This window comes from Paroedura picta, chromosome 16 (assembly GCF_049243985.1).
Source record: "Paroedura picta isolate Pp20150507F chromosome 16, Ppicta_v3.0, whole genome shotgun sequence".
NCBI lineage: Eukaryota > Metazoa > Chordata > Lepidosauria > Squamata > Gekkonidae > Paroedura > Paroedura picta.
Window position 1 is genome coordinate 27,366,390 of NC_135384.1, and position 26,323 is coordinate 27,392,712.

A 26,323-nucleotide genomic window follows, 5' to 3' on the forward strand; every position below is an offset into this window, starting at 1 on the left:
CCTGATTCTATTTAAACGTTAATGTAAGATTCTATCCAAACCACATTCCCAAGGAACAGCTTTGCTTTGGAATAACATGTCGTTCCCTTCTTCTGACCTTTTGATTGCTTTCTTTTTTAAAACCGTAAACCAGCCTGCAGTCTCCAAACAATATCCCCCCCCCCCAACAGGGCCATGTTTTGATAGGGTTGCCCCTTTAATGGATGTTTGGGCCAGGTGATGCCATTTACCTCCATGTCCCCAAAGCACCTTACAACACTGTCTTCCTCTCCTCCATGTTATCCTTACAGTGGTAACCTTGGGCAGGCTGAGTGTGGGTCTGGCCCTAATCACTCAGTAAGTTTCCATGGCAGAGTGGGGGTTTGAACCTGAGTCTCCTACACCTTAGTACCAGTAAAGGTAAAGGTGAAGGTGAAGGTGATGGTAAAGGTATCCCCTGTGCAAGCACCGGGTCATGTCTGACCCTTGGGGTGACGCCCTCTAGCGTTTTCATGGCAGACTCAATACGGGGTGGTTTGCCAATGCCTTCCCCAGTCATTACTGTTTTACCACAGAAGTCTGACAGAACGCTCCCTTCCCAACCCTGAAATAGGAGGCTGAAATAGGAGATGGGAATGGGCAGTGGTTCCTAGGTGTTTAGTCTTAGCAAAGGGTTTAGAGATGTTAGCATTGTCGTATCCTCAATAAAGAGGTTTTCTTCAACAAAGGCCTGCTTATTGGGAGCCATCAGCTGAGTCCTCACGTGTTCCAGCTGTGAATGTGACAGGAAAGCAGGAAAGACAGAAAGGGGCGACCTGCCTCTAGAGATCATGGGAAAATCTTGCCTCAGTCTCTCTGATCCAAAAGTAGAAGGCCGGGGGCGTGTGGGGCGGGGGGAGGTGGTGGTGGTGGAGAGACAGGGGTCTGGGTTCCAACTTCCTCCAAACAATAGAGACAGAGCTTTAGGCAGCTTCTGAAAGGGCAACGGAGGCTCATAATCCAAACAAGAGACTAGTGAAGGAAATCCCAACAGGAAGCGGTGACAACCGGCAGCTTTTCCCTCAGGGGCTGCTACGGCAGAGCCCTTTCCCAGGGAAAGCGAAAATAGCCTCTGAGGCTGTCTGCCAAGACAGGATGACAAAGTTGGATGGCATCAAAGACACCTCTGTGCTACAGAACGGCATCCGTTTAGGTGCCAGGTGTTGTGCAGGCCTCACCTTGCCAAGGGGTGTGAACCTCCGGAGTTCTGTTTGTGTTCCCAGGATGGGTCTGTTGGAGGAAGGAGCCCCGGAGACTCAAGGTATCTTCGGAGCATTTGTTTTTTTTTAAATTTAGAAACACTCAAGCAGAGTGCAGGTGGAAATGAGGATACAAATGGGGGAGGGCCCCAGGAGACCCCGAAGCCCAGTGTGTTCTGTTTAAAGAATAAAAATAATCTCCGAAGACAACCAGTAGGATGTGAAAATGTCATTGTTTCAGTTAATTTCCTTGAAGTTTGATGTAACAATCCTTGGGAAAGGACTCTTTCCAGTCCTGTAAAGCAGGGGTAGTCAACCTGTGGTCCTCCAGATGTCCATGGACTACAATTCCCATGAGCCACTGCCAGCGTGGTTGAAAAGCCACGAGAACCCAGCAGGTGATGCTTGATTGAAGAACCGTGGCAAAGATGGTGGCGATCATGGCAACGAGCAGTCAGATAATCTGTCCCATTTTGTAAACGTCAGAAGGGTGGTCCATCAGGGTCAATACTGTCTACACAGACCAGATGTCCTCAAGCAGAAAGAGAACCGTTACTTTCTGCCAAATCTGGAGCTCCTAGGAGTTTTGGAATGGGGGTTTCTCTGGATCTTAGGGGGCACTAGAGGCTGTAATGGAGAAGGAGAGGGTGGCCGGAGGTCGGAATGCAGCCTCCACATGCAAAGAACTTGCTTGGGGCTCATAGCCGGCTCAGATGTGTCCTTTGTGAGATGCTTGTTGCTTTCTCAAAAGCACCTGCTTAGCTATGTAGAAAACAAAATGCTGAGTTTGGTGGCTGTGAAGGTCATAGCTAACCCTGGATGCCAAAGAAAGCTTGGGACAGTGCCGTACTGAGTAAATTTGGACTTTCATACCCAAAAGGTAGGGAATTGCTGAATTAAAGCGCTGGATGAAGCTATGGGAGTAGTGGTGAACAGGACACTGGAAGATGGGGTAGCATTTAGAGCAGGGGTGGCCAAACTGTGGCTCTCCAGATGTCCATGGACTACAATTCCCTGCCCTGCCAGCAGGGCTCATGGGAATTGTAGTCCATGGACATCTGGAGAGCCCCAGCTAGGCCACCTCTGCATGGACTCCATCAAGGAGGCCATAGCCCTGTGTTTGCATGACCTGAGCAAGGCCACTAACAGAAGGACATTTCAACGTCCTTTAATTCCTAGGATCCCCATAAGTCAGAAGGGACTTGATGGGCATTTAAGAGTCAGACCTGGCTTAAAATATATGGGGGCTTCTGCCTCTGGACAGCTGCTCTCGGGGGAGTCCCAGAGAGCAGCAGAAGGGACGCAAAGAGAGCTGCAGGACACAGCCCTTGTGGCTCTCCTTCATTCCAAAGAGACTTGCTCAGGAACGCCCCCTCGGGTTAGCTAGTATGTATTCTGGGGAGGGGCTTTTCTGCCTCCAGCCCTACACAGTGTCTCGGGTTCTCAGTCCGGAGAATTGTTTCTTAACAACCCTAGTGATGAGTCAACGGTTTCCCCCGATGAAACCCTTCAGTGACTCCCCCCCCTTTTTAATTCCCTTTTGCAGTGCAGGGATTCTCCCTCCCAAGCACGGGAGCGGCCTGTGTCTCAGAAGAAAGTGCAAGCATCTCAGATACCCAAGTGTGTTTCCCTGTTGCCTGGAAACCGGGGATTTGCAAGAGGAGATGAAAAAAAGGTCTCCAAGCATCTCCCACAGTGCTTTGGCTTCTTATTCCTCAAGCAGCAGGTTCCCTCACCTCCCCATCCTCCACCACCGTCAAATATTCCCCCCCCCCGCACTTTCAGAAAGGGCAGCCCATTCTAAAATTAGCCCCTGATGGGAAAGTGGCAAGTGCATGAATGGAGGGAAATCCTGGCACGGTTCTGGGAAGGAAACACCTGGCCACCCTGGCTTTAGAGTCGGTGGAAACTAAAAATACGCCTGGTGTGTATACTCTGTGCCCCTGGGGGTGGTGTGCAATCTGCCCTTCTTGAGGATTTGGAGCGCTGTCCCCTCCCCTCCTGTCCTCTAACAGAGTTTGGTTCCATCATCATCATCAAATTTCTACTACCACCATCGATGGGTCGTCAAGCAGAGAGAAAGAGGTAGTGAGAGAGGCATTTGTAATGCTAGTGGGCATTCTGGTAAGGTCTCAAATTCACACGGCAAGCAAGAATGGCTGGAAGCCTGGAACATGAAATGGACTCCCAATTATGCTAGTTGAGCCCGAACCCCGGATTTTTTGGCCCTTTTCCTCAAAACAGTTTCACACGGACATTTTTTCCAAGTGATATCCTGCCTGTCCCCACCCCCTTTCCTTCTGCCAGGAATACAAGCTCCTGTTGTTCCAGAATAGTGACAGCTCCAGGTTGGGAAATTCTTGGAGTTTGGGAGGGCCAGGCTTAGAGAGGCCTCTGCAGGATATAATGCCACAGAGCTCTGTCATCCAGAGATCAGTGGTAGTTCCAGGAGACCTGCAGGTGCCACCTGGAGACTGGCAACCCTGTCTAGGAGTTCCAACCTTCAGATCTGAAAAGGAGAGGAGATTTCTCCCCAAACCCCACAGTCTGCTGGTTCTACCCTAGTGGTGACATCACTTCCGGTGACACGTCACTTCTGGGGGTGTGGCCAGGAGGCATAGCCAGCTGAAGGCACTTTCACGGGTCCTTGAAGCCTGGAAGTTCATTTCAGAGGCTGCTTCACAGTCAAAAGATTGAAAAAGGCTGCTGTATATAAACAAAGTTGTTTCTCTTCTAAACAAAACGATTCCTTTATTTTAAGCCTCTGGGTGTTCTACTTCTCCTTGCGTATTTAAACTCTGCCGGCAATTTTCTCCAGGGGGACCCAGGAGATCAACTGGAACTGCCCAAGATCTCCAGGGAGGCCGGCACCCCTTCTCTACCTCCAAATCCCCAGGAATCTCTGGACTTGGAGTTGGCAACCCTAGGCCTTGGACAATCTGTGGGAAAGAGGCAATGAGCTCATGAAATCTGGAGGCTGTCAAAGGCCCGCTCAACAGTTCCTGTCTCCAGAACTGACCCCCGCCTCTCCGGCCTTCTGCCTTCTTAACGTCACGCTTTGTTCTTCTTAATTGAGGCCAGATCCTAGCCAGTTGCCCGGTAAATGGGTTAGTGCCTTAGTGGAGCCAAAGGGCACATAAATATGCCAGGCTCGTGGTACGCTTTTGAAAACCCATAAAAAGAAACGCAATTATCCTGTTCTGTCTCACTCATGGGCGTATGGCGTCAGCTTGCAAAGCGAGGCTCTTGGGGCGAGCTTGTTCCTTTGCAGATACATCCTGCAAAGTCTGAGCGGACTGAGAGAGCCCCCCCCCCCCCCCCGAGACGTTTGCCATATATACCAGGCCTCCGGTATTTCAGCCTGTGGGATGAGGGGGATTGCAGGCTTAAAGCGTCCCACATGTTTTAAACCAGGGTTTTGTGAAACCCGGGGGTTTCTTGATGGCCCTGGAAGGGTTTCCTGAATAGGTGGGGAGTTTATTTATTTAATGAATGTATAGACTGCCCTCCCTAGCGTGTCAGAGCAGTGGACAACAGCAGTTCAATAACAACAATAAAACGTAACCTTTAATACAAACATATCATAACACTGAAGCAACAAACATCTTGGTGCAACCAGGCAATTTCTTTCCTGTGCAAAACCTCCAGAAGGAATTCTCCTTGGCGAGTTATCTCGGGGAGGCCCCAACTGATGTTACAGGATCACTGGCCCCAACCAAAAGCTGGGTGGAAGAGCTCTGTCTTGCAGGCCCTGCGGGATCTGAATCAGCGCCAACCGGGCCACGATCTTTCCACCAAGTAGGGGCCAGGACTGATTCATTCCACCAAATAGGAGCTCATTCCACCAAGTAGGGGCGAGGACTGAAAATGTCCTGGCCCTGGTTAAGGCCAGACATCTTTCCTCACATTTGGGATCTGAGGACTGTGTCAGCATCTTTCTTTCTTTCTTTCTTTCTTTCTTTCTTTCTTTCTTTCTTTCTTTCTTTCTTTCTTTCTTTCTTTCTTTCTTTCTTTCTTTCTTTCTTTCTTTCTTTCTTCCTTCCTTCCTTCCTTCCTTCCTTCCTTCCTTCCTTCCTTCCTTCCTTCCTTCCTTCCTTCCTTCCTTCCTTCCTTCCTTCCTTCCTTCCTTCCTTCCTTCCTTCCTTCCTTCCTTCCTTCCTTCCTTCCTTCCTTCCTTCCTTCCTTCTTGTCAAGTTGCAGCCAACTTATGCCAACCCTGTCAGGTTTTCGAGGGGGTTCTGTGGTGGTTTGCCAATGCCTACCTGGCTTCCCAGGGATGGGTTAGAGCAAAAGAAATACTTTAGTGTGTGTGTCTGTGGGGAGGGGGAACAGCTGCCTGAAACAGGCTGACCCCTGGAGGCCTCCCACCCACTCTGCAACTCAGGCCCTGCTCCCTCCCTTCCCTGTGTCCATTGCTGGGGCTTAAAAACTGTCCTGACCTTTGAAAGAGGGTGCTGAGGGTAGTGGAATCCCCCAGGGATGAAAGGCCCGGCCGGTCCCCTTGAGCCCGATGGCCAGTTCTGACCCAGTGAAACCCACAAAGGAGAACATGCTCGTGGCGCTATTGAGCCGTGGGGCTGCTGAATGGGGTTGTCCGCTTTCACCCCATGCTACTGCGCACCGGTTGGGACAAAGGCCTCTGCCCTCCACCCGTTGGTCACCCGACACAGGAATTCAAAAGCTCCTGCAAAACACCTGCCCGTAAACATTATCGTAACAATGCTGAGTTGCATGACTGCCCAGTGCGCAAATAAATAGGGGGAAGATTTGCTCGGTTTGCAAACCTGACCGGGATTGCCGGGAAAACCCGAGCCCGACAGGTCTCAGAAGCTAAGCTGGGCCGGCCCTGGCTAGCGCTTGCAAGGGCAGCCCCCGAGGAACACCAGGGCTTTGACGCAGGGCCAAGCAATGCCGAACCACCTGCTGGACAATCTTAGGATCTCCTAGATACGTTACACACGTGCCGCACGAGACTTAAATAAATAACTCCTTTTGCAAAGCAGCGAGAGAGCAAGGGAAAGCGATCTAGAAGTGGCACCACTTTCCTGTACATAGGAGCTGTGTACCTTTGCTTAGGGTTGCCATCCTCCAGGCGGAACCTGGAGACCTTCCACTATGATCGCCAGACAACCAAGATCAGTTCCCAGGCAGAAAAATGGCTGCTTTGGAGGAGGGACTCTATGCCAAAAGTTATTCATTTTCCGGTCCTCCTGCTCTCCTTCAGGGATGTGCAGAATACATCTAATGGAGCTCCCGAGAGTTTAACACCCGGGACGTGATAACATAAGGTTCAGCCAATCAACAGTGAGACAGGAAGTGAGATCAAAAGTCTGTGCCAATCCACATGGAGATAGGCAGTGAGACCACAACTCTCAGCCAATCAGCACTGAGACAGGAAGTAAGTGAGATCACAAGGCTCAGCATATCAACACTGAGGCAGGAAGTGAAAGCAAGTTATTCAGCCAATCAACATGGAGACAGGAAGTGAGTAAACAAGCTTCTGCCAATCAACACTAAGACAGGAAGTGAGATCATAAGGTTCAGCCAATCAACTCTGAGACAGGAAGTGAGACCGCAAGGCTCAGCCCATCAGCAACCCTGTGAGGTAGAACTGGCCAAGAGTGAGCAATTGGCCTATGATCACCCACCATGTTTTCCAAAGCAGTGTCAAGATGGCTTAACACGAAAACTTTCCACTGAAGCTCGGAAGAGAAGCCAGTTGCCAGAAAAAATTTGGTTCATATATGCTGTTTTTCTCTATCCTTCCCTCCCTTCTCCCCACAGCAGACACCCTATGAAGGAGGGGAGGCTGAGAGAGCCCTGAGATTACTGAAGAAGAAGAGTTAGTTCTTATATGACGCTTTTCTCTACCTGAAGGAGTCTCAAAGCAGCTTCCAATCGCCTTCCCTTTCCTCTCCCCACAACAGACACCCTGTTAGGGAGGTGAGGCTTAGAGAGCCCTGATATCACTGCTTGGTCAGAACAGCTTTATCAGTGCCTTGGCAAGCCCAAGGTCACCCAGCTGGCTGCATGTGGGGGAGCGGGGAATCAAACCCAGCTCGCCAGATTAGAAGTCAGCGCTCCTAACCAAGACACCGAGCTGGCTCCAAGAGCAGGCCCTATAACATTCGTGGTTGGATCTGGTTCCGTTGACATCAGCAGCCCGAGGAGCTATTGCGAGGAAGGAATTTACTTTCCATCGGTGAACGCGAAAGACAAATGCTTGAGTGTACTGTTTGGAGTGTGGACACAGGTGCCTGAGAGGCCGCGGACAAGAAAAACGAGGAATTTAACAACGTCGGCCTCGCATAAATGCTGAACCTGCAGTATGGCCCAGCTCTCATTTTTAGCTTTAATGCAGCCCTGATACCGCGAAACCCCGTGACACTGAATCACTGCTCCGACCGTCCTGTCCAGACCGGTGCCCTTGTCTCCCGGTGATCGATGACAAGCAACTCGCTTCAGATGAAGCCCCCTTCCTTCAGCAGTTGGACGGGAAGCTGAGCCCCAAACGGCTCCCGCAGGGGCAGTTGGTTTCAAGGTAGTTTCAAGGAAACGGGAGATGTGATCTGAATACAGGTCCTGTCAAAAAGCGGTGTTCTATTTTTAAATTGCGCCAGCAGGCTCTAGCTGCCCAGTTTGGTTTGGGATCTGTCTGTCAGATCTCCCAGGGCTGGTTAGGGCTGCCTTGGGTAAATTCCAGAATGCGAAACGTGTCCAGACGAAGTTTGACGAAAACCATATTTACTAGGAATTGTTTGAGAACTAAGACCGAAGGAGGATTTTTTCCCTAGATGACAGCTAGTTTTCTCTGCACTGAAGCAGAAACTGTTTGATCACATCAGTAAAGTTTCCGATTATATTTTTTGCCTCGCACGGACTCATCTTTTCTGTTTCTTAAATTCAGCACAGTTTGCTGCCTGAATTCAAGACGTGGACTTGTCAAGTAGGATCGCCTGCCAGAGAAAGCTCTGAGTGCGGAACCGGTGCCCGAGCTCTGAGTTCGAGAACTCCCCTCTCCTTTTCCTGCCGTTCAGTCTTCTTTCTAAGTGCAGTGCTGCATTCGGAACCTGCAGTAGCACAGCCGGGCCTTTTGAGTGGTGGCACTAGAGCTGCGGAATGAACCGCTCTTGGAAGCTTGCCCGGCAATTTCTTTGCTGTCTTTTAAGTGCTGGCTCAACACATTTTGCTTGACCTAGGCCACAGGTCCTCAATCTTTAAAGCAGGGGTGGCCAAACCGTGGCTCTCCAGATGTCTATGCACTACAATTCCCACGGGCTCATGGGGATTGTAGTCCACGGGCAGCTGGAGAGCCACAGTTTCCCCCTCCTACACACACACTTTAAAGCTTTTAGGAATATGATGTCCTGTGGTACGGGAGGCAGAGTCACCCACAAAGTGCCAGGCTGCGCATGACGCTGACTGTAGCTCGTCAGCTTTTCAGGCAGAGGATAATTATAAGGATAATTTTTTAAAAAATGAACATATCATTTTAAAATACTTTCTTATGTACACAGCAACATGCCCACTGAGCTAGCTCAGAAATACGAATTTTAGCAGTCTGTTGGATCTACAGTGATTAGGGAGGCTTGGGTTCAAATCCATCCACTGCCCCAATCTTGACCTACCCAGCCTCGCAGGGCTGTCGTGTGGTCACAATGGCAGAGAACACCGTCGGGTCCCCACTGGGGGAAGAGACAGGGGTAGAAATGAAATAAACGCACCACCGTCTTCTGTCATAAGGTCTAGAAACTTTTTACGATTTAAAAAGCCGAGTTTCTCAGGGAGTGGTCTGCCACGGACAGCTCTTGAGAACACAACCCAGGCTAGGCGCCTCAGCCGAGGATGGGAGAGCGCCAGGTTCGAATCCAGCCTCTGCCGCGGTGACCTTGGCGCAGTCCCCCGCTCTCCGCCTGGCCGACCTCGCGGGCTTGTCGCTCGGCGAAGGGGGCTGGCCCAGGAGCCGTCCTCGGGGCGATCCGCCCGCTCCCGGCTCCATCGCCGCCGCGCTCCGCCTTCCCGGAGCCCGGCGCGCCCCTGCGCGCTCCCCGGCTCGCTCTCGCCCTTCCCAGGCGGGGTTTTCAAGCCGGCGGAGCGGCCTCTGCTGCCTTCCTGCCTGCTCCGCGCCGGCCCGCCGATGCGTCCAGCAGGCGCGGCGCTCGGCTCCCGATGGGCCGGCCCGGGGCGCTAGGGGGCCTCCCCGGCCCGGCCCGGCCGCAGCAGCAGCAGCAGAGGCAGCAGCAGGAGCCGCCGGAGCCGCAATGCCGCCTGTTGCGCGGCGGCCCGGGCAGGCTGGCCCCGGCTCGTGGCCGTGCGCGGAGGAGGCGGGCCGCGGCGCCAGGTGAGTCCGCGCGGGGGCCCCGGGGAGGCCACGGGCGGGGAGTTCCGCAGGTGCAACTTGCAAACTTGCAGCCGGGGCGTCTCCTCAGGAGGAGGAGGAGGAGGAGGCGGAGGAGGGTCCCGGCGCGCGCGAGGGCTGGGGGCGAGGAATCCACCGCCGACCCCCCCCTCCCCTCCCCACCCCACCCCACCCCTCCCCTCCCCTCCCGGAATGGGCGATCGGCTGCCCGCAGGAGGGACGCGGGGAAGGGGCGTGCGTCGCCCTCGCAGGTAAGGCGAGCCGGATCCCCCCCCCTCCTCTTCTGGGAGCAATGATGGGAAAAGGGGGGGGTACCTCTCCCTTCGCCTCCATGGAGGCCGCCCCCCTCCCCTCCCCTCCCCTCCCCTCCCCGCGCCCGCCCTCCCTCCCGCGGAACCGGCAGCCCGGGCGGTGTTCGGGGAGGAGAAGCCTCGCACGGTTCGTGGAGCGAGCCGATCGGCTGCCCTCTGGCGGCCCCGAGAAAGCTGCCTCCCCGAGAGAAAGACGGGGAGAGAGAGGGAGAGCGAGAGACCCCCGCGCATGCCGGCTCGGAAAGCGGGGGGCACGAGAATGGGGGGAGGAACCGGCGGGTGAGCACAGCTTCGGGCCCCCTCGCCCCCTCGCCCCCCCCCGCGCATACTGTCCTTTCCGGGTTGGGGGGGGGGATAATACTGGCAGTCCCCCGTCGCCAGAGCCCTTGTGCTTGGATGGACCGAATCATCCCCCCCCCCGCCTCTTTTCAGCCCCCTGCCCCAGGATCCCCGCTTGCAGGGGCTGCCCTGCCGCATCCAGGATTTCAGACACCCCCCCCTCCAGCCCCCACCCTCAAAATCCATCTGTCTGCCAAGACCCCGTCATGCTGGCTGGACCCCCTCTCCAAGATGGGTGCTCTCCTCTCCTTGGAAGGGGCTCCCCGTCAGCTTGGCCAGATAGCGTTTGGAGACTCACGGGGAAGACGCAGGATTCACGTTTGCCGGATCTCCCCCCCGCCCCCCACCCCCCACCCCTTCCCCACTTTGCCCGCTGCCTTCGGGATTCCACACTTTATATATATATCTATCTCTATAGCCGTAAACTCCAGTCTAGTTTACATGGCTGCTGGAGGAAGACCCATCTTGGACAAGCGCGTGTCGGAAGGACCGGATCTGCTGCCCCTGGTCTTCCAAGGAGTAGGGAGAGCCGGAGCAGCGGCAGAGAGAAAAGGGGTGTGTGGAGGGCTGGGCCATTTTTATTTTGGGCTAACGGAAGCCTGCAGTGTGAAGTGGCCGTCCTCCCCCTGCGAGGCAGAGGTTGAATATGCTGCAGTTTCAAGGGTACCTGTACATATAATGCGGGGAGGGGGGTGGCGGCATGCTTTGGGGGATGCCGGCATTTTCCAGAGAGACTGCTGGGGATCCCCTTCCCTCCCCAAGAATCCCTGCCTTCCTTCGGAATGGGAACGGCAAGCCATAATTCCTACCAGGGAAGGCATGGGCACATCCATCTTGGAGCAGGGGGGCTTTGAAAGTGCCCTTGGCCTTACTGGTCCGAGCCAGCAACTCTGGCGCTAATTAACCTTCGGACTTGCCCATGACCAGGTTTGGAGGAATGGTCAAGATTCGGCCCCGGGAATTCCTTGACTGTCACTCTCAAGATTCAGCTGCAATCATTGCAGAAGGCTGAGAGTTTTTTCCTTCACACCAGAGGGTGCCCACCTTGAGGGCACCCTCTTCTACCCGTCCCCTTGTGGGCCGAGGCATCCCGAACCCTCAGGGGCGGAAGCAGACAAGGGGAAAACCGGGAAACCGGTCTTGCGCGGAAGCTTATCTGTCACTAGCTGATAAGTCTTGCTGAGGAGCTCCTTGTAAGCTTGCCCACGTTTCCTCCCACTTCCATTTTTATCTTCACAACAGCCCTGTGAGGTAGGCGAGCCAGGGGGAGAGAGAGAGAGAGAGAGAGAAAGAGAGAGAGAGAGAGAGAGAGAGAGAGAGAGAGAGAGAGAGAGAGAGAGAGAGAGAGAGAGGGTTACCTATTACATTTCATGGCTGGTGGGGATTTGAACCTGGGCCTCCCCAGTTATAGGCTGATCCCCTAACCACAGCGCAATGCTCTCAGTCCTACTGGGTCAGTGAGACGGGACAATGTGTGCCTTGCACATCTCTGAAAACCTCTTCTGCGGGCCATGAGTCCGAGAAACCCTGAAGTTCTGGATAACTTTCTTTCTTGGCCAGGGGTGGTCAAACTGTGGCTCTTGTAGGGGCTGATGGGAATTGTAGTCCGTGGACATCTGGAGAGGCACAGTTTGGCCACCCTGCTACAGGGGTTGGGATCTTTCCGTCTGATGAAAATGCATGCTGTTGCACTTCTCTGTTGCGCTGGCCGATGTGGCTGGGAGAGGCACGCAGTTTTGCCGTCTAGCCTTTGCACCGTTTGACCTGTTCTTTCCCCCTCTACCAGGTTTTCCGCTCTGGCGGCGTGGGGCCCAGGCCGTTCCCGTCCTGCTTCTTTGACCTCCCTGGTTCTGCGCACCCGTGGGGACTCCCCTTGTGACATGGGGCGTGTTTGGCAGCTGGCGTCTCCTTTCTGGCGGCTTGTGACAACGGGAGTCCTGTGGCTCAGTAAGGGCACCGGTTGGCTTTTCGGATTGTGTCTACTGCTTTCTTAGGGTGGAATGTTTTGTACAGGAGTTATAGGGGCTCCTGTAGTCTCCAAAGTGTCAAACTAGGGCAAGGGGCCCTCCAGACGTCCCTGGACTACAATTCCCAGGAGCCCCTTCCAGCAGCTTGCAGGGGCCCATGGGAATTGTAGTCCATAGACATCTGGAGAGCCCCCTGGACTAGGGCATGGAAAATCCAGGTCTGAATCCTTACATGTTCCATGCAAGCTTGATTTCTGGGTGATCTTGGGCCAGTCATGCACTGTTGGCCTAACCTACCTCACAGGGTTGTTGTGTGGATGAAGCTGGAGGAGAGGAGGACAATGTAAGCCACTTTGGGGTGAAAGGTGTGTGTGTGTGGATAAATATAGTAAAGTTTACTCTCAAGGCATACCCCCCTTAACCCATTCCACTGGATAACGCACTTTAAAATGATACTGGGTAGCTGTGGGTAGGGGTTTTTGAGGCACGGGGGAGGGGGGGGGAATGGATCAGCTCCCGTCATGCTGTGCTCCTCTGCCGTTTTTAAAAAACAACAACAGTGTTTTGCGGCTTTTGGTATCACAGCACGCTTTCCTTGTCTCAGCCTACTGGCCCACACAACACACGGATGAGTCTAACACAGGGTAAGAAAGGAGGGCGAATCCCAGCCCTGGTTGCCTTCTGATTTCTAAGTGCTTTCCTGTCTGGTCGTCTGGGAAACATTTCATATTCACCCTAGGCGGCTGAGGGAACCGCTGATATGAAGTCAGTCCTGCAAACGAAACGGGCAGAAAATACAAAGTGGCCAATATGGCTCCCTTGACTTTGTGTCTGTTTCCTAGAGGTCTAGCCGCCCTAATACCTGGGTGTCCCTTTTATGCTTCCCCCCCCCCCCGACCCCCCTTGCTCCAGAACTGCCTTGGCTCGGTGCTGTGCTTAATTGGCGGGTTTATTGCAGGAAGGGCTTTTCCCATCCCTTCTGGCACTCCGAGATAAAGCTACTCATCAATTGCAAAGGCACTCGGCAAAATCCCTCACATCACTTAATGGGATTGCCTTCCTGGCAGAAGCCCCATCGCTGGAGAGGGAGGGAAGTCCCAAGCAACCTCGGCTGGCTCCTTTCAGGGATCTCCAGACCAAATGAGCTCGTAAAACACACCCGAGACGCCCGGCCTCGTATTGTTCTGCAGAGCCCCAGGACAATTCTGCGAGGCAGCCACGGGGCGGAAGGGGGGAAGCTCGTCCAGAGGTTTTGGGAAGACCCCAGTTGCTCACCTCCAGACACGGTCCCCGTATTTCCACACTGTTCTTGCCATCCAAGGAGGGTCCGGACACCAGACTGGAAATCGCACACGGGCGACGAGTAAAACCTTGGGTTGGTTTGAATCTGTGGGGCCAGGAAGCAGACTTCCAAGTAGGCCTTGCTTAGGATTGTTCCCTGGGTTCTGCTAGAGGGACCACACCGGCTCTGGCCTCTCTGCCCTGTAGCTGGCCCTCCAGAGGAACTGGTTGACCACTGTGTGAGCCAGGAGGCTGGGCTGGATGGACCCCTGGTCTGACCCAGCAGGGCTCTCCTGATGTTTTTATGAAGGCCTCGGCCTCTCTGCCCTGTAGTTGGCCTTCCAGAGGAACTGGCTGGCCACTGTGTGAGCCAGGAGGCTGGGCTAGACGGACCACTGGCCCAGCAGGGCCTTTTTTATGTTCAAATAATTGGGTGGAGGAGAAAACGGCGAAACACTGAGTGGCTTTACGTCCCAAACGCTGAAGGCCTGCATTTCGCAATGATGTGGGAGGTACGGAGGGGCACCCTGCTGTCGAAGCTCTCTACCTGTAAGCCTCGGCTTCCTTTGAAAGGCAGCTAAAAAAGAGGATTTGCTCCAGGTTTGGAGCATTTTGAAGGCGCACCAGTAAGGAGGGGCCAGGCTCAATTATTAAGTGTCTGCCGTGTTCAAAGCTCAAATTCATGCCGAGTGGGGCATCTCAAAGAGATGGTCGAAGCACACCTCCTGTTGTGTCAGGCTGTTGGTCCATCAAGGGCAGTATCGTCTTCTCAGACTGGCAGTGCCTTGGCAGGGTCCCAGGCAGTGATTTTGCACACTGCTCCCCACCTAATCTTTTCCGCTGGAGACGCTGGGGATTGAACCTGGGACCTCCTGATCCTAGCTCTTTGGAACTGGGCCACTGTCATGATTTGCTGATACTGCAGTTGCACACCAGAGGTTGAGTATAATCTGTCCGTTGGCTCCTCCGGTCAGATGCTAACCCTGCCCTCGCCTCTGCTGAAGTGCCAAGGCCAAAGCTTTTGAGTCCCTCTCCCCTTTCTCTCCCTTTTCTCTTTGTCTCCTGAGCTCTTGTTTCAGTTTCACCGACAGCCAGGAGCCCAGGTTGCCCTCTGCTAAGTAGGGGGAATTTGAAACCCTGGGGTAGAATTTCACTGGGCACTCTTGCATTGGAAAATGCATTTGTTACGAGCTGAGCAGAGGTTTGCAATTACCCACGCCTGTCCTTTCTTCCTGCTTAGAAAATGGCTGGGGGGAACCTCCATGTTTGGACTTTTCCACGCTGCAGCATCCTTTTGAAACTGGGACGTCCACAGTGACTCCTTGCAAGAGGTCGGAGTCTCAAAGCGGCTTACAGTCGTCTTCCCTTTCCTCTCCCTGCAACAGACACCTTGTGAGGCAGATGAGGCTGAGAGAGCCCTGATATTCCTGCTCGGTCAGAACAGCTTTATCAGTGCCGTGGCGAGCCCAAGGTCACCCAGCTGGCTGCATGTGGGGGAGCGCAGAATCGAACCCGGCTCGCCAGATTAGAAGGCCGCACTCCTAGCCACTACAGCCAGCTGGCAGAAGCCACCTGGTTTAAATACAGCTCTGGTCCGGTGGTACTCTACATGCATAATTTATTCCTTTCTCTTAGAGGCCTGCCAGTCATATTTAAACTGAAATGCAACCCCAGACACCCTTTCTGCCGATAGACCTTGAGAGGTCAGCCATGCTGATCGGCAGTACAATTCGATTCGATCCGGCGGCCCCTAAGAGACCGGAAAGAGTTTCAGGGAAGATGCTTTCGAGGACCAAATGTCCCTTTGTCAGTCACGTCTGATGCCCTGAAATTCTTCCTGGTCTGAGCAGAATCTTTAAAGTGCTGCTCAGTTGAAAACTCAGCGCCAGTTGAAAAAGAAGAGTTGGTTTTTATTCCCCGCTTTTCACTGCCTGAAGGAGTCTCAAGGCGGCTTGCGATTGCCTTCGCTTGCTCTCCCCACAACAGATGCCCCGTGAGGGAGATGATGCTGAGAGAGCTCTGACAGAACTGCTTGGTCAGGACAGCTCTTAAAGGACTGTGACTAGCCTCAGATCATTCAGCTGGCTGCATGTGGAGCAGTGGGGAATCAAACCTGGCTTGCCAGATTAAAACAAGCCACTCTTAACCATGGTTAAGAATAGTTGGGAGATTCTGGTGCCCGGTTAAGACTCCGAGAAAGAAAAAAGGAATGCAGAAAGGGAGGACAGAGTTACTCGGTGGATTTGGAATGGACAGAAGCCCTCTTTAGGCATTCCAGTTATGCCTGCTGGCTGGGGGGAGAGCCTCCTAACACACAGAGTCGCTGTCCAGCTGCTGAAGTTGACTGCTGGACATGCTTGCAGCTTAGGGACAATGTCAGAAAATGTGAACTCCCCATGGAACTTCTGTTAGAACTACTTATTTGTAAAAAATTCAGTGGACCTCATTGTCCCTATACCTTCACGGGGCCCCTAAAGACTGCAGGGGCACCCCAAGGAGGCATTATTTATTTATTTTATTTTGGAAAATTGTTATACCTTCTACGGTTTCCAGATGTCCTCTTTTTTCGCATCTGTTCTCTTTCGGGCACTTAAAAAAAAAAACCTGATGAAAATGTCTTTTTTTGGGAGGTGGTCTAGCTGTAGCGGAAGAAGTGAGCAGTGGCTCATGGAAGCTCCTCCCCAGCCACTGGTTTTGCTTGTCTTGAAGGTGCTCCTGTGCCCATTATGCACTTGCTGGATAATGCGCTTTCCCTGCACATTAGAAGTAGATTATCCTGTTCCGCACAGGAAAAGCCAGCTGCAAAAGCACGTTGAAAGAGTGTTATTCAACGTATGCATGACGGGCCCTGGACTCTGGCTCTTTTCTGCTGCTACAGACAGACCCGCATGGCTGTCTATCTTGAACTGTATCTTTTGGGGTTGGGAGGTTAGGCCTATTCCTAGTTAGTAACAATTAACACAGCTTCCCGAAATGGTAGAAGAAGATTTATTTTATACCTTCTCTTTTCATTACCTGGAGGAATCTCAAAGCAGCTTACAATCGCCTTCTGTTCCTCTCCTCACAACAGACACACCGTGAGGTAGGTGGGGCTGAGAGAGCTCTGAGAGAACTGCTCTGTGAGAACAGGTCCAACGGGACTGTGACTAGCCCAAGGTCACCCAGCTGGCTGCACGTGGAGGAGCGCGGAATCAAATCTGGCCCTCAAGATTAGAGACTGCCACTCTTAGTCACGATGCCAAGCTGGTAAGGGATGTAAAGTGAGATTTGACCTCGGGATCACTTGTTTGAAGTAGTCAGTTGAGAAATATCTCCTCTTTTTTGCTTTTCGAAATACGGTAAGCCTAATACCGCTTCTCTAGAGCTGCGTGAGGTGGCTAAAGCCGGAGAACAAACACCGAGCCAACGAGACAATCGAAAGCAAGTCAGCAACGCCAATAAAAACAAATCCATAAAACAAGCCCAGTCAATCCATGATATCTAGTTGATTGAACCGTGCCGATAGAAGACGCCCCCCTGGCGCAATCTAGGGCATAAAAGAACCCCAGACAAACCGAACGGTCTAAAATGACATTCCTTGAGCAGTGGGGAGGCGAGGAGCAAACCATAAAACAGGACCCTTGCCTGAAAAGCCTCAGTAAGGAGAAATGTTGACCTCAGTCAATGGAGAAAGAAGCTATTTTTCCTCCAGGAAGTGGTGGTGGTGGCAAACATAGACAGCTTCAAGAGGAGAATGGAGAAACATCTGCAGCTGAGGTCCAAGGTCTAGAGGAAGCAGGATGGTGCTTGTGTGTGTGTGTGTGTGTGTGTGTGTGTGGGAGGGCTTCTGAAGTTCTAGCCCCATTGGTGGACCTCCTGATGGTTCCTGGGTTTGGGCCACTGGGAGACACAGAGTGCTAGACCGGATGGGCCATTGGCCTAATCCAACATGATTTCTCTTATGTTTTCACAACTGGGGCTCTGATGCTCTGTATTCTTGGTGCTTGTGGGGCAAGAGTGGGAGGGCTTTTGGGGTTCTGCCCTGGCTGGTGCATGTGCTCTGTGAGGAGCAGTGGGGATAGCATGAACAGATTACCCAATGGCATCCTCCATGACTCATGATTCATGGCTCATCCCCCACTTCCGTTGAGGCTCAGCTTGTGCCTCTCTTCTGCTGCCACTCACAATCTTGACCTGGACTTGAGTTAAATCGCAACTCTGTCCCCGCCCCTTTTCCTGCCATGTGAACCTGATGCCACACCCTTCCCGTTTAGCTGGCTCCAACTCCAGAGAGGCTGGAGACCATTTCCGTAGGCCTTCATCTCTGTCGTTCAGTGTCTCTGTGACGACCGAAGCACGATCCGTTTCTAGCTTTCCCCCTTGCTCTCTTTTCCGCAGATAGCGCTGGCCAATCGGTGGCCTCCGAGGCTCCCTAAGCGGCAGAGAAATCGCAAGAGGGGTCTGTCCGCGGAGTAGACGCCCCGTCATCCAGATGCCCCACCATGCCTTTTGTGGACTGGTTCCTCTACCACTCCGTGGCCATGTGGCTGCTCCTCCAGAGCTTCGTCCTGATCGCCTTTTGCTTCCACTCGGCCACCACCTTTCCCAAGGGCTGTTACCCCTCCAACGAAGACGGCCTGAAAACGTTCCGTTGCAGCAAAGCCCAGCTGACGGTCGTCCCGAAGGACATCCCCAACGACACCCACAAACTCTTCCTGGATTACAACCAGATCTCCTTCCTACCCAATGATGCCTTCCAGAACTTGCCGCTTCTGATGGAGCTGGACCTGTCTCACAATGTCATCAGCCGGGTGGAAGTCGGGGCCTTCCGGGGCTTGCCGGAGAGCCTGCATTCTGTGGACTTGTCCTCGAACAAGCTGGTGTCGGTCAACAAGGACGTCTTCAGCCCGCTCAAAGCCAAAGCCAACCTCTCCACCAACCCTTGGCTCTGCGACTGCACCCTCCAGCAGCTCATCGAGAGGGTCGAGCTCGTCGCCGGCACTTCCGACGGAATCGTGTGCGACACTTCCGTGCGGAAGGAGCACATCGGCAAGCCGTTCCTGCAGCTGGTTGGGGACATTGACTTCTGCAACATCTACAAGAAGACCACCGACATCGCCATGCTGGTCACCATGTTCGGCTGGTTCGCCATGGTGATCTCGTACCTGATCTACTACGTCCGGCAGAACCAAGAGGACGCCCGGCGGCACCTGGAGTATCTCAAGTCCTTGCCCAGCAAGCAGAAGAAGTCCGAGGAGTCTTCGACGATTAGCACTGTGGTGTGACCAAAAAATATATGGAAAAACCCCAGTCTGTCCTCCCAATCTGTACCGTCCACGTCCTACGAGAAATCATACATCTGCTGGAATAGATGAGGAGGTTCTCCGTCTAATTCCGGTGGGTCACGCTGGAACGCACAATGGCTGAAGAGACTGTTATTAAATGAAGAACAAAAACAACAAAAAAAATAGAAGCAAAGCACTGTGGGGAGGCAGGGCCTTGTTTCTACAAAGCGCCTCCCGTAATATTTCACTCCTCAGCGTCGAACGACGAGAAGAGCCAGCAAGAGCCGCTCCTGAATTCGTCGACATATGGAAAACGAGGGGTCGAATCGATTGGTTCCCATGCCTGTGGTAGAGACTCCACTGTCCAATGATCTTGCAGAATACCTGGAGCTTTGCATCCTGGGATAGGTTCCCGTCATGCAGTGTCCCCGAGGTGCGGTTGGGAGCGAGCAGATTTTCCTCCTGGAGCATTGCATCCTGGGATAGGTTCCCATCATGCAATGTCCCCGAGATGCGATTGGAAGCGAGCGGGTTTTGCTCAGGCTCGGATTCAGGAAAACCCTTAGAACTGGAGTGCAGCTAGATCTCCTGTATGCCAACTCACAAGTAAGTCCTACTGTCTCCAGTGTGGTTTGCTTCCCAAGCCAGTCTGCACAGGCTGCAGCCTTAGAGGTGATTTCAAGGCCTGATGCACAAGGAGCTGAAAATAGCTATAATGTAAAGTAATTACCAGTACGGGGAGCCTCTTAATAAGAGGATGAAACAAATTACGCCATCCCATTAATGCCGAATGTTCTTCTCAAACGTGCTCTAACAGTGCTGATACGTCCCCTCTTAGATCTTTTCTATTGGGTTTCTTTGTGTTTTTTTTGGGTAATTCTTTTTTCTTCTTTCCCGAAATCCATTAGAACTTTGCGGGGAGGGGGGAAATCAATGTTTTGAACTTTCAAAAACCATTCTGTCGCCGTTTCTCCCCGCTGTTAGAGAAGCGTCCTTTCAAGAGCCTCCTGAGAGGTGGGAAATTGTAGAGAAAAGAGGGTACACAAATATCACGCCCACATTGGTGCTTGACAGATACCAGGAAAGCCAGGCCTCATAGATGACCCACAGGAGGGATATTGGTGGGTTTGGTGACCCCCTAAATTCTTAGAGTCGCACCCAGGCTGGTGCACAGGGCCTCTAAGGAGTTGCATTATCACCTGCATACCTGGGCCAGGTATTGCTGTTTGAGGTCTTTTTCGCTCTCTGAAGCATCTTTTTGTTCACCGGGAATGGGAAGTTTATCAAAACAGTTGGACCCAGCCAGCTTTTCTGCTGGCGAAAAAGAGAGGTGGAGACCCTTTGGACCACCCAAAAAGGCCATGTCGGGGATTGTGGGTGCCACATGGGCAAAACCCATGTGGAGCGGAGAATTCTCTTGAAGAAGGAGAATTGGTGAGACAGAATGGAAAAACTGGCTAGATCCAACCTGGTCCAAGGTGATTGTGTTTAGGTATGTCTTTATTTCAGGGGGTTCCCTCACGGCACTGATCATCCCCCCCAAATCCGCTGATTAACAGAACCACGTTCATTTTGCTAAAGTAACTTTTTATTTTTTTAAAAGCAACAGAATCCCTAACCAGAAACCATCCAAACGGAGCTGGAAAATATTTGTAAAGGCATTTATAAGCAAAACATCACCTCACTAAGAAATATAGAGCATCTCTCAACACTGTTTTTTTTCCGGGGGGGAGGGACACGTGGCAACGTTCTTTTCCTGAATTTTCTGGACTACGAAGAAAAAAAGATTGAAAATCCTAGCATAATTTCAGTGGTTTTCAAAACGGACTGACTCTTTTATAAGTGCTGTAGCAATAGCTGGATATCCATTTTGCTGGAATGCCTCATTTCCCTCCATGGCAGCAAACACGATGAAATGCGTATGGACCCGTAGTATATATATGTGGCAAAAAACACACACACACACACACGACGTATAGAAAACACATCTACATGTAAAGGTATAGAATAGCATAACGGGGTCACGTTCTGTGGGACTTTCTTTTCCTCCCCAAAAAAAACAAAAGCCGTTTTCGACCCAACTTGGAAAAGAACTTAGTCGGGTTCCGGAGAAGTTCTTGTGTTCTTTCCCTTTGTCTGAACCAGAAACAGAAAAAGACAAAACAAAATTGAATGAAGAGCGGGGCCATTCGTTGGTTGCTGTTTTGTTACTTTTTTCACGCGGGGCTGGTCTACTCGTGTGAATGCCATGACATTTGAGCAGTGATGGAAATTGGAATTGGGGAGGGGGAATCCCCCTGGAACTCCCGTAAAATTATAGCAGAACACTCCTGCCAATACCGTTTGCCTACTTTCAGAGGGGTCAAACGCAGCCCCCTCTGTACTTTCCAGAGATCTCAAGCTTCCCTTACAGGTAGCAGGAATCACCACAGCCAAAATGCGCGTTGCTCACACGAGCCGATCCCTGTCGATGGAGAAAGGAGTAAGCAAAACGCAACGGCCCGAGATGAGATGTACAGCCAGTGGAAAGCACCATCCAGTCCGATGACTTTTGCTGCCCAACATTGCACCACCTTTCTACACCTACGTGCCACACGGAAGGGTCGTTTTTGTCAAGACTTTCCCAGCTTACCAGAAGAAGCGAGCGTTGAGGACTGTAGGGAGCAAGGCTGGGCCAGGATTTCGGCTGGGCCCAGACCTTGAGGGTGTTAAAATTTGCAAATGGAGCTGCGGGCAAGGGACACAGCCGTGGCACATCCAAATACCGCGGATGTGACCTGGATGTCCACCTGCATTCCCCATGTGCCTACCTGGTTCCTTCTTGGGGGGGACGGACGGACGACGATGCCCTGCCAGGTTTCCAGACCATGCAATACTCTGTTCTAGCCCGCGAAGGGGGCAAGAGATGGAGGTTCCACCCACCTGCCATACTTTCAAGTGCTCTTTATCGAGGGGCGGCCCCCTCCAGAGTTTTCAGGCAGGGCTTCTCCAACGGGTGGGCGTTGCCTTTGCAAGTCCCGCCCACTTTGTAGCAAAACGCCCCCCCCCTCGTCCTTCGAGAGGCTCCTCCTCCTGTCTCCTTGCCAATAAAAGCCGAAAAGCCTTCTCTCGAAGAAAGAGAACCCCACCGCCCGGAGGAACGGGGCGGCGGTCACAGACCGCTTGACGCGAAGAGCCAGAAGCGAGCCGACCTTCCACTGTGACCGCGTGTCGAGGGAACGCAGAATTCTTCCGAAGGAAGGCCCTACAGCAGGGGTAGTCAACCTGTGGTCCTCCAGATGTCCATGGACTACAATTCCCACGAGCCCCTGCCAGCGTTCGCTGGCAGGGGCTCGTGGGAATTGTAGTCCATGGACATCTGGAGGACCACAGGTTGACTACGCCTGCCCTACAGGACAGACTCTCTTTCTCCGCTGAACTGCGGCCTTATGCCTTGAGCGCTTCACACACAGTACCTCTTCTTGACATTCCCAGAATGCAGCAGGACGCCTCCGTTGCAGTGTTGGCAGCCGAGCAGAGCTGCGTTCCGAGAAAAACCGGAACCCCAAACGGGCGCCGGAAAACCTATCCAGAATGCACAACGGGCGGGCGGGTGGAGGGGGATATACCCTGCTAATAGAATCTGTCCTGTTTTTTGCAAATGTTATCGAACTTTCCCATGAAAAAGGCAAATAAATAAAACAATTCAACAGGTTTCGATGTCTTGGAGCACGCGTGTTTTCACTGATGGTGGGGGGGGGGTCCAGCTGGTGGTTTCCAGGCTGGGGTTCGAGCCAAGGTGAGCGACTTTTTAGGGGGGTTGGGGCATAATGGGGGGGGGGTTACGGAGGCACTGCAGGGTTTCGGTGAGGGGCGTTCTCTCCTGGACCAGTGCGGGCTTCAAGAAGTGATGGGGGTTCAGGGTTTCACTTTTGGGCTGGGAAATACCTGGAGACTTTGGGGGGGGGGTGGACTTTGGGAGGGGGTTTGAGGAGGGTAAGGTTCACAGCGGGGTCAAAGGCCACAGAGCCCACTGGGCCCAACCAATCTAAACCAGGCTTTCTCAGCCAGAAAGCCTGGTTTAGATTGGTTAAACCTTTATCAGGTGCTATGATCCTATACCAGGTGGTACGACCAACTTGTTGTGCATGGGCATCTGGAGAGCCACAATTTGGCCACCCCTGATATGCGGCCATGTTGACTCCCCCCCCCAGTGGCTAACGATGGGCCCGGAGGGGGTGGGAAGCGGAGGGGCCCTGGGTGGGCAGGTACCCAGCTGTCCTTCACAGCCATAGTCTGCATGGTTGCACAGCTCCTGTGGTTTCTCAAAGGCTAAATGATGCTTCAGACGTTTCTCAGTGGCAAAATAGTTGAGAAAGACTGATCTAAACACATCCTTTTCCTACTGGCCAACAGTGGGCCAACATCTGCCAGCGATGAACCAGGAATCTGCCACCAGCTTCAGGAAAAGCCCAAATTCAGCGATGCCCGTAGCCTTTGCAGCGCTCCCCTGTCCCAGTTTTTGAGTGTTGGCTGTTCTTGGGGGACAGGACACTGGACTGAACGGACCAATGAACCAATTGGACTGTGGTTTGGCCTCAGGAGGCCAGAAGGAACATGCCCAACACCCCCTCGATGTACAAACTTGCCCCAGATGTGTCCATTCCGTTCCCGTATTGACGGCCACAGTCCCAATCTAGAAGTGGTTTCAGAAAGTAGCTGCGGCTAGATAGCGTTTCTGAGAGATCTGATTGGATGGGCAGATTCACACAGTGTTCCCGTGGCAGCAGCCACCACAGGGTTGGTTTTAGTCTCTCCTCTTTCCCAGTCCATTTTTAAAAACCGCCCCTATTCTCCTGGTTGTGTGGCTTCCCCTGGGGGTGTTTGCCGCCGTTTTGTGCAGCAGCCATTTTGTGCATCTAGTGTTTGCACAGGTTAGCTCAGAAGCCTGGGATGAATGCCAGTGGAATGCCTGCGAATATAACAATGAGGCAAATTCCATTAAGCCCGTGTTTCCTTTACTCTGGAGCCCCGGAACAGAAGCATCCAGAAAACCCTTTGGGGGATATGTCTGTGTGTTCTGAGCACCCTTGGGCTCCATCCATCCAAGGACAGCGCTGCAGCTCTAAATACCTCTCTGTTTAGAAAAAGGGGTGGGGGAAGCAGGAAAAAAAATGGAAACTCAGATCTGCAGAGATTTCTTTTCTCCTCCTTCGGGGGTCTTGCCATTTTTAAACTACCGATAATATCAGTAGAACATGCCTGGAAATAGAAAGCAGATGGACTGTGCAGTCCTTTGACCTGGAGCACGCTTGTGGTAGGCTTGTGAGATGGCGCCGATGAATCAGTCTGGGGTGTGTAACCATACAGGGCCTTCTCAGACCTCGGCAGGGCTGATGAAGGCTGCATCCCTGCCAGGAGGAAATCCATTTATATTATATTATATTATATTATAGTATAGTATAGTATAGTATAGTATAGTATAGTATAGTATAGTATAGTATAGTATAGTATAGTATAGTATAGTATAGTATAGTATAGTATATTATTAATTGTTTATTGTTTATTGTTTGTTTATTTATTTATTTAATTTCTAGGCCACTTCTCCACAGCAGGGTGGCTTACAACCAAAATGTATGCACAGTTAAAATCATAAGCACGTAATTTAAAAATAGTTCGATAACCAGTAATTCTATTCATAGGAGTAATGCTCCCATAAATAGATTTGCGGAACTGTTCAGTTTTTAAGGATCTGATTTCTTCTGTTAGGGAAGGGGAGAGGAGGGGAGGGGGGGGTCAGTCGCATGTTCCGTTTGCTTGTTTGGGCTTTGACCATACGCCTGGCGGAAGAGTGACGTTTTACTGGCCCGTTGGCACTTTGGTAGCTCTAAAAGGGCCCGAATCTCCACCGGCAGCTCGCTGCAAGAGGCCGGAGCCAGGGATGAAAAGGACTCAGATGTGGAAAGCCTGTTGTGAATTTCAGCCTGGGAAGTGAGGGGAGGAAAGTCCAAATGCAGAAAGGCCAGAGTCGACTCGCAGCATCCGAAGGAAATCCAAAGCGAGGCTAAACCAAGGTATGTCTTCTAATGCAGAAATGGTCCCAGGGAAGCATTTTCTCTGTTTCTCTCTCTCTCTCTCTCTCTCTCTCTCTCTCTCTGTGAGCACTACACTGATCCGTCAAAACCCAATTGAACGGACACAATTCTTTTGCTCCTCGCAGTCAGAAAACCTGAAACAGAAAGTGACTCCATAACAGCTGTATTGAGGCTGAAATAATCACGTTGACAGTGCGGTGAACTGCCCACAAGCCCTCGAATCACAAGTTCCCAAATCTCTTGATATTTTAACCCTGCAGTTCGGAAATAGCAGCCTATCAGAGGCCTAAACCAGCAGCTCCCAAACAGTTCGGGGCTGCCTCCCCCTTGGCTCCCAGGCCACCTCCTTAGCGCCCCCCAACCACCCCCACATAAGAACCCACCCCTCTTTTCCTGGTGTTTGGTCTACTGCAAATTCAAAACACATGATATTGTCTACGCTTCTTTTTTGGTTCTTGTGCCGTAGCCCTATTTTAGTCCGGGGAAAAAAATAAGTTCTTTGTAAAAGTCATTTGTAAAAGTCATGTTGGGTCCTCATGGGGAGCAAAACAGATGGGGAAAGGAAGAGAAGCAAGCAGTGGAAAATCCCATAGCCAGGAGCAAGCAAGAGAACTCTTTTCCAGCCTCCCAAAGATGGGTCGTCAAACCTGGATTAAGCAGGGGCTTATGGGAACTGTAGTCCATGGACACCTGGAGAGCCACAGTTTGCCCACCCTTGCTTGTATTATTATGATTTTAAAAAAATGTAACATGGACTTTCATAAAGGAAACCTATGCATTACAATGGTACAGCCCCAAGACGGACTCCTTCATCCGTCAACCTCTGTAAACCGATTTGTGTTTTCCTCTCCATCTTTTAACGCCAGCAGTTAAAGTGGCCGCGGTGGAGAACAGGTCCCCCAAAGCTGCTTTCGGGTCTTGCTTGAAAGAGAAAGGGAGGAGAAAGCCGCTCTCTTCTGCCGTGCTAGAAGATCCTTACCTAAAGCCCCATCTGGGCCACGGCCGGAGGTTTTAGAAACCGTACACTTCGGTTCTGCTTATGGAAAACGGCGTGTCATTTGACTCTGACCCCGAATGAATAAAACAATGACAGCCACCAGGGCTTTGGCGAACATGAGAAAGAGGCCGGGATCTGAGTAGCCGAGCTCATGTTACGGCCTAGAAATCCGCTCGACGGGGTGGATCGAAATAGCCAAGCGTTGGCCCGACCGGAGAGATTGCCCGATGTGTTTCGGAAGAACGCATGAAAGGATCAAACCTTTCATTCATTCTTCACTTTGTGGGTTCGACGGTTTTCTCTTTGGGGTGAGTCAGGGAAGCTGTTTGCGTGATAGCCGTAGCTGCAGGTCTGTCGGAAGATATGGATCTCGCATCCGCAGCCTGCCTAGCTCTCCCTGTCCACCAGGGATTCGTACTGAGCCGTTTGCTACTTTTAATGACCAGGCGCCATATCTGTGCCGATAAAGCCCAACCGAATTAAATTCCAATAGCACCCTTAAGATCAAGCGAGT

General features: G+C 52.2%; 1 protein-coding gene across 1 annotated transcript; it reads left to right on the forward strand.

Annotated features, from left to right (window-relative positions):
• Positions 1-12,016: 12,016 nt before the first annotated feature.
• LRRC3C (leucine rich repeat containing 3C) lies at positions 12,017-22,420 on the forward strand. Its single transcript, XM_077314287.1, has 3 exons — positions 12,017-12,173; positions 17,852-21,993; positions 22,111-22,420. Exon 2 carries the CDS (start codon positions 17,956-17,958, stop codon positions 18,736-18,738), a length of 783 nt encoding a protein of 260 aa, XP_077170402.1. The 5' UTR covers positions 12,017-12,173; positions 17,852-17,955; the 3' UTR covers positions 18,739-21,993; positions 22,111-22,420.
• The last annotated feature ends 3,903 nt before the right edge of the window (positions 22,421-26,323 follow it).

Excerpts from the sequence above, each read along its gene's own strand:
- LRRC3C (XM_077314287.1), top strand. The coding sequence starts at position 17,956 with ATGCCTTTTGTGGACTGGTTCCTCTACCACTCCGTGGCCATGTGGCTG.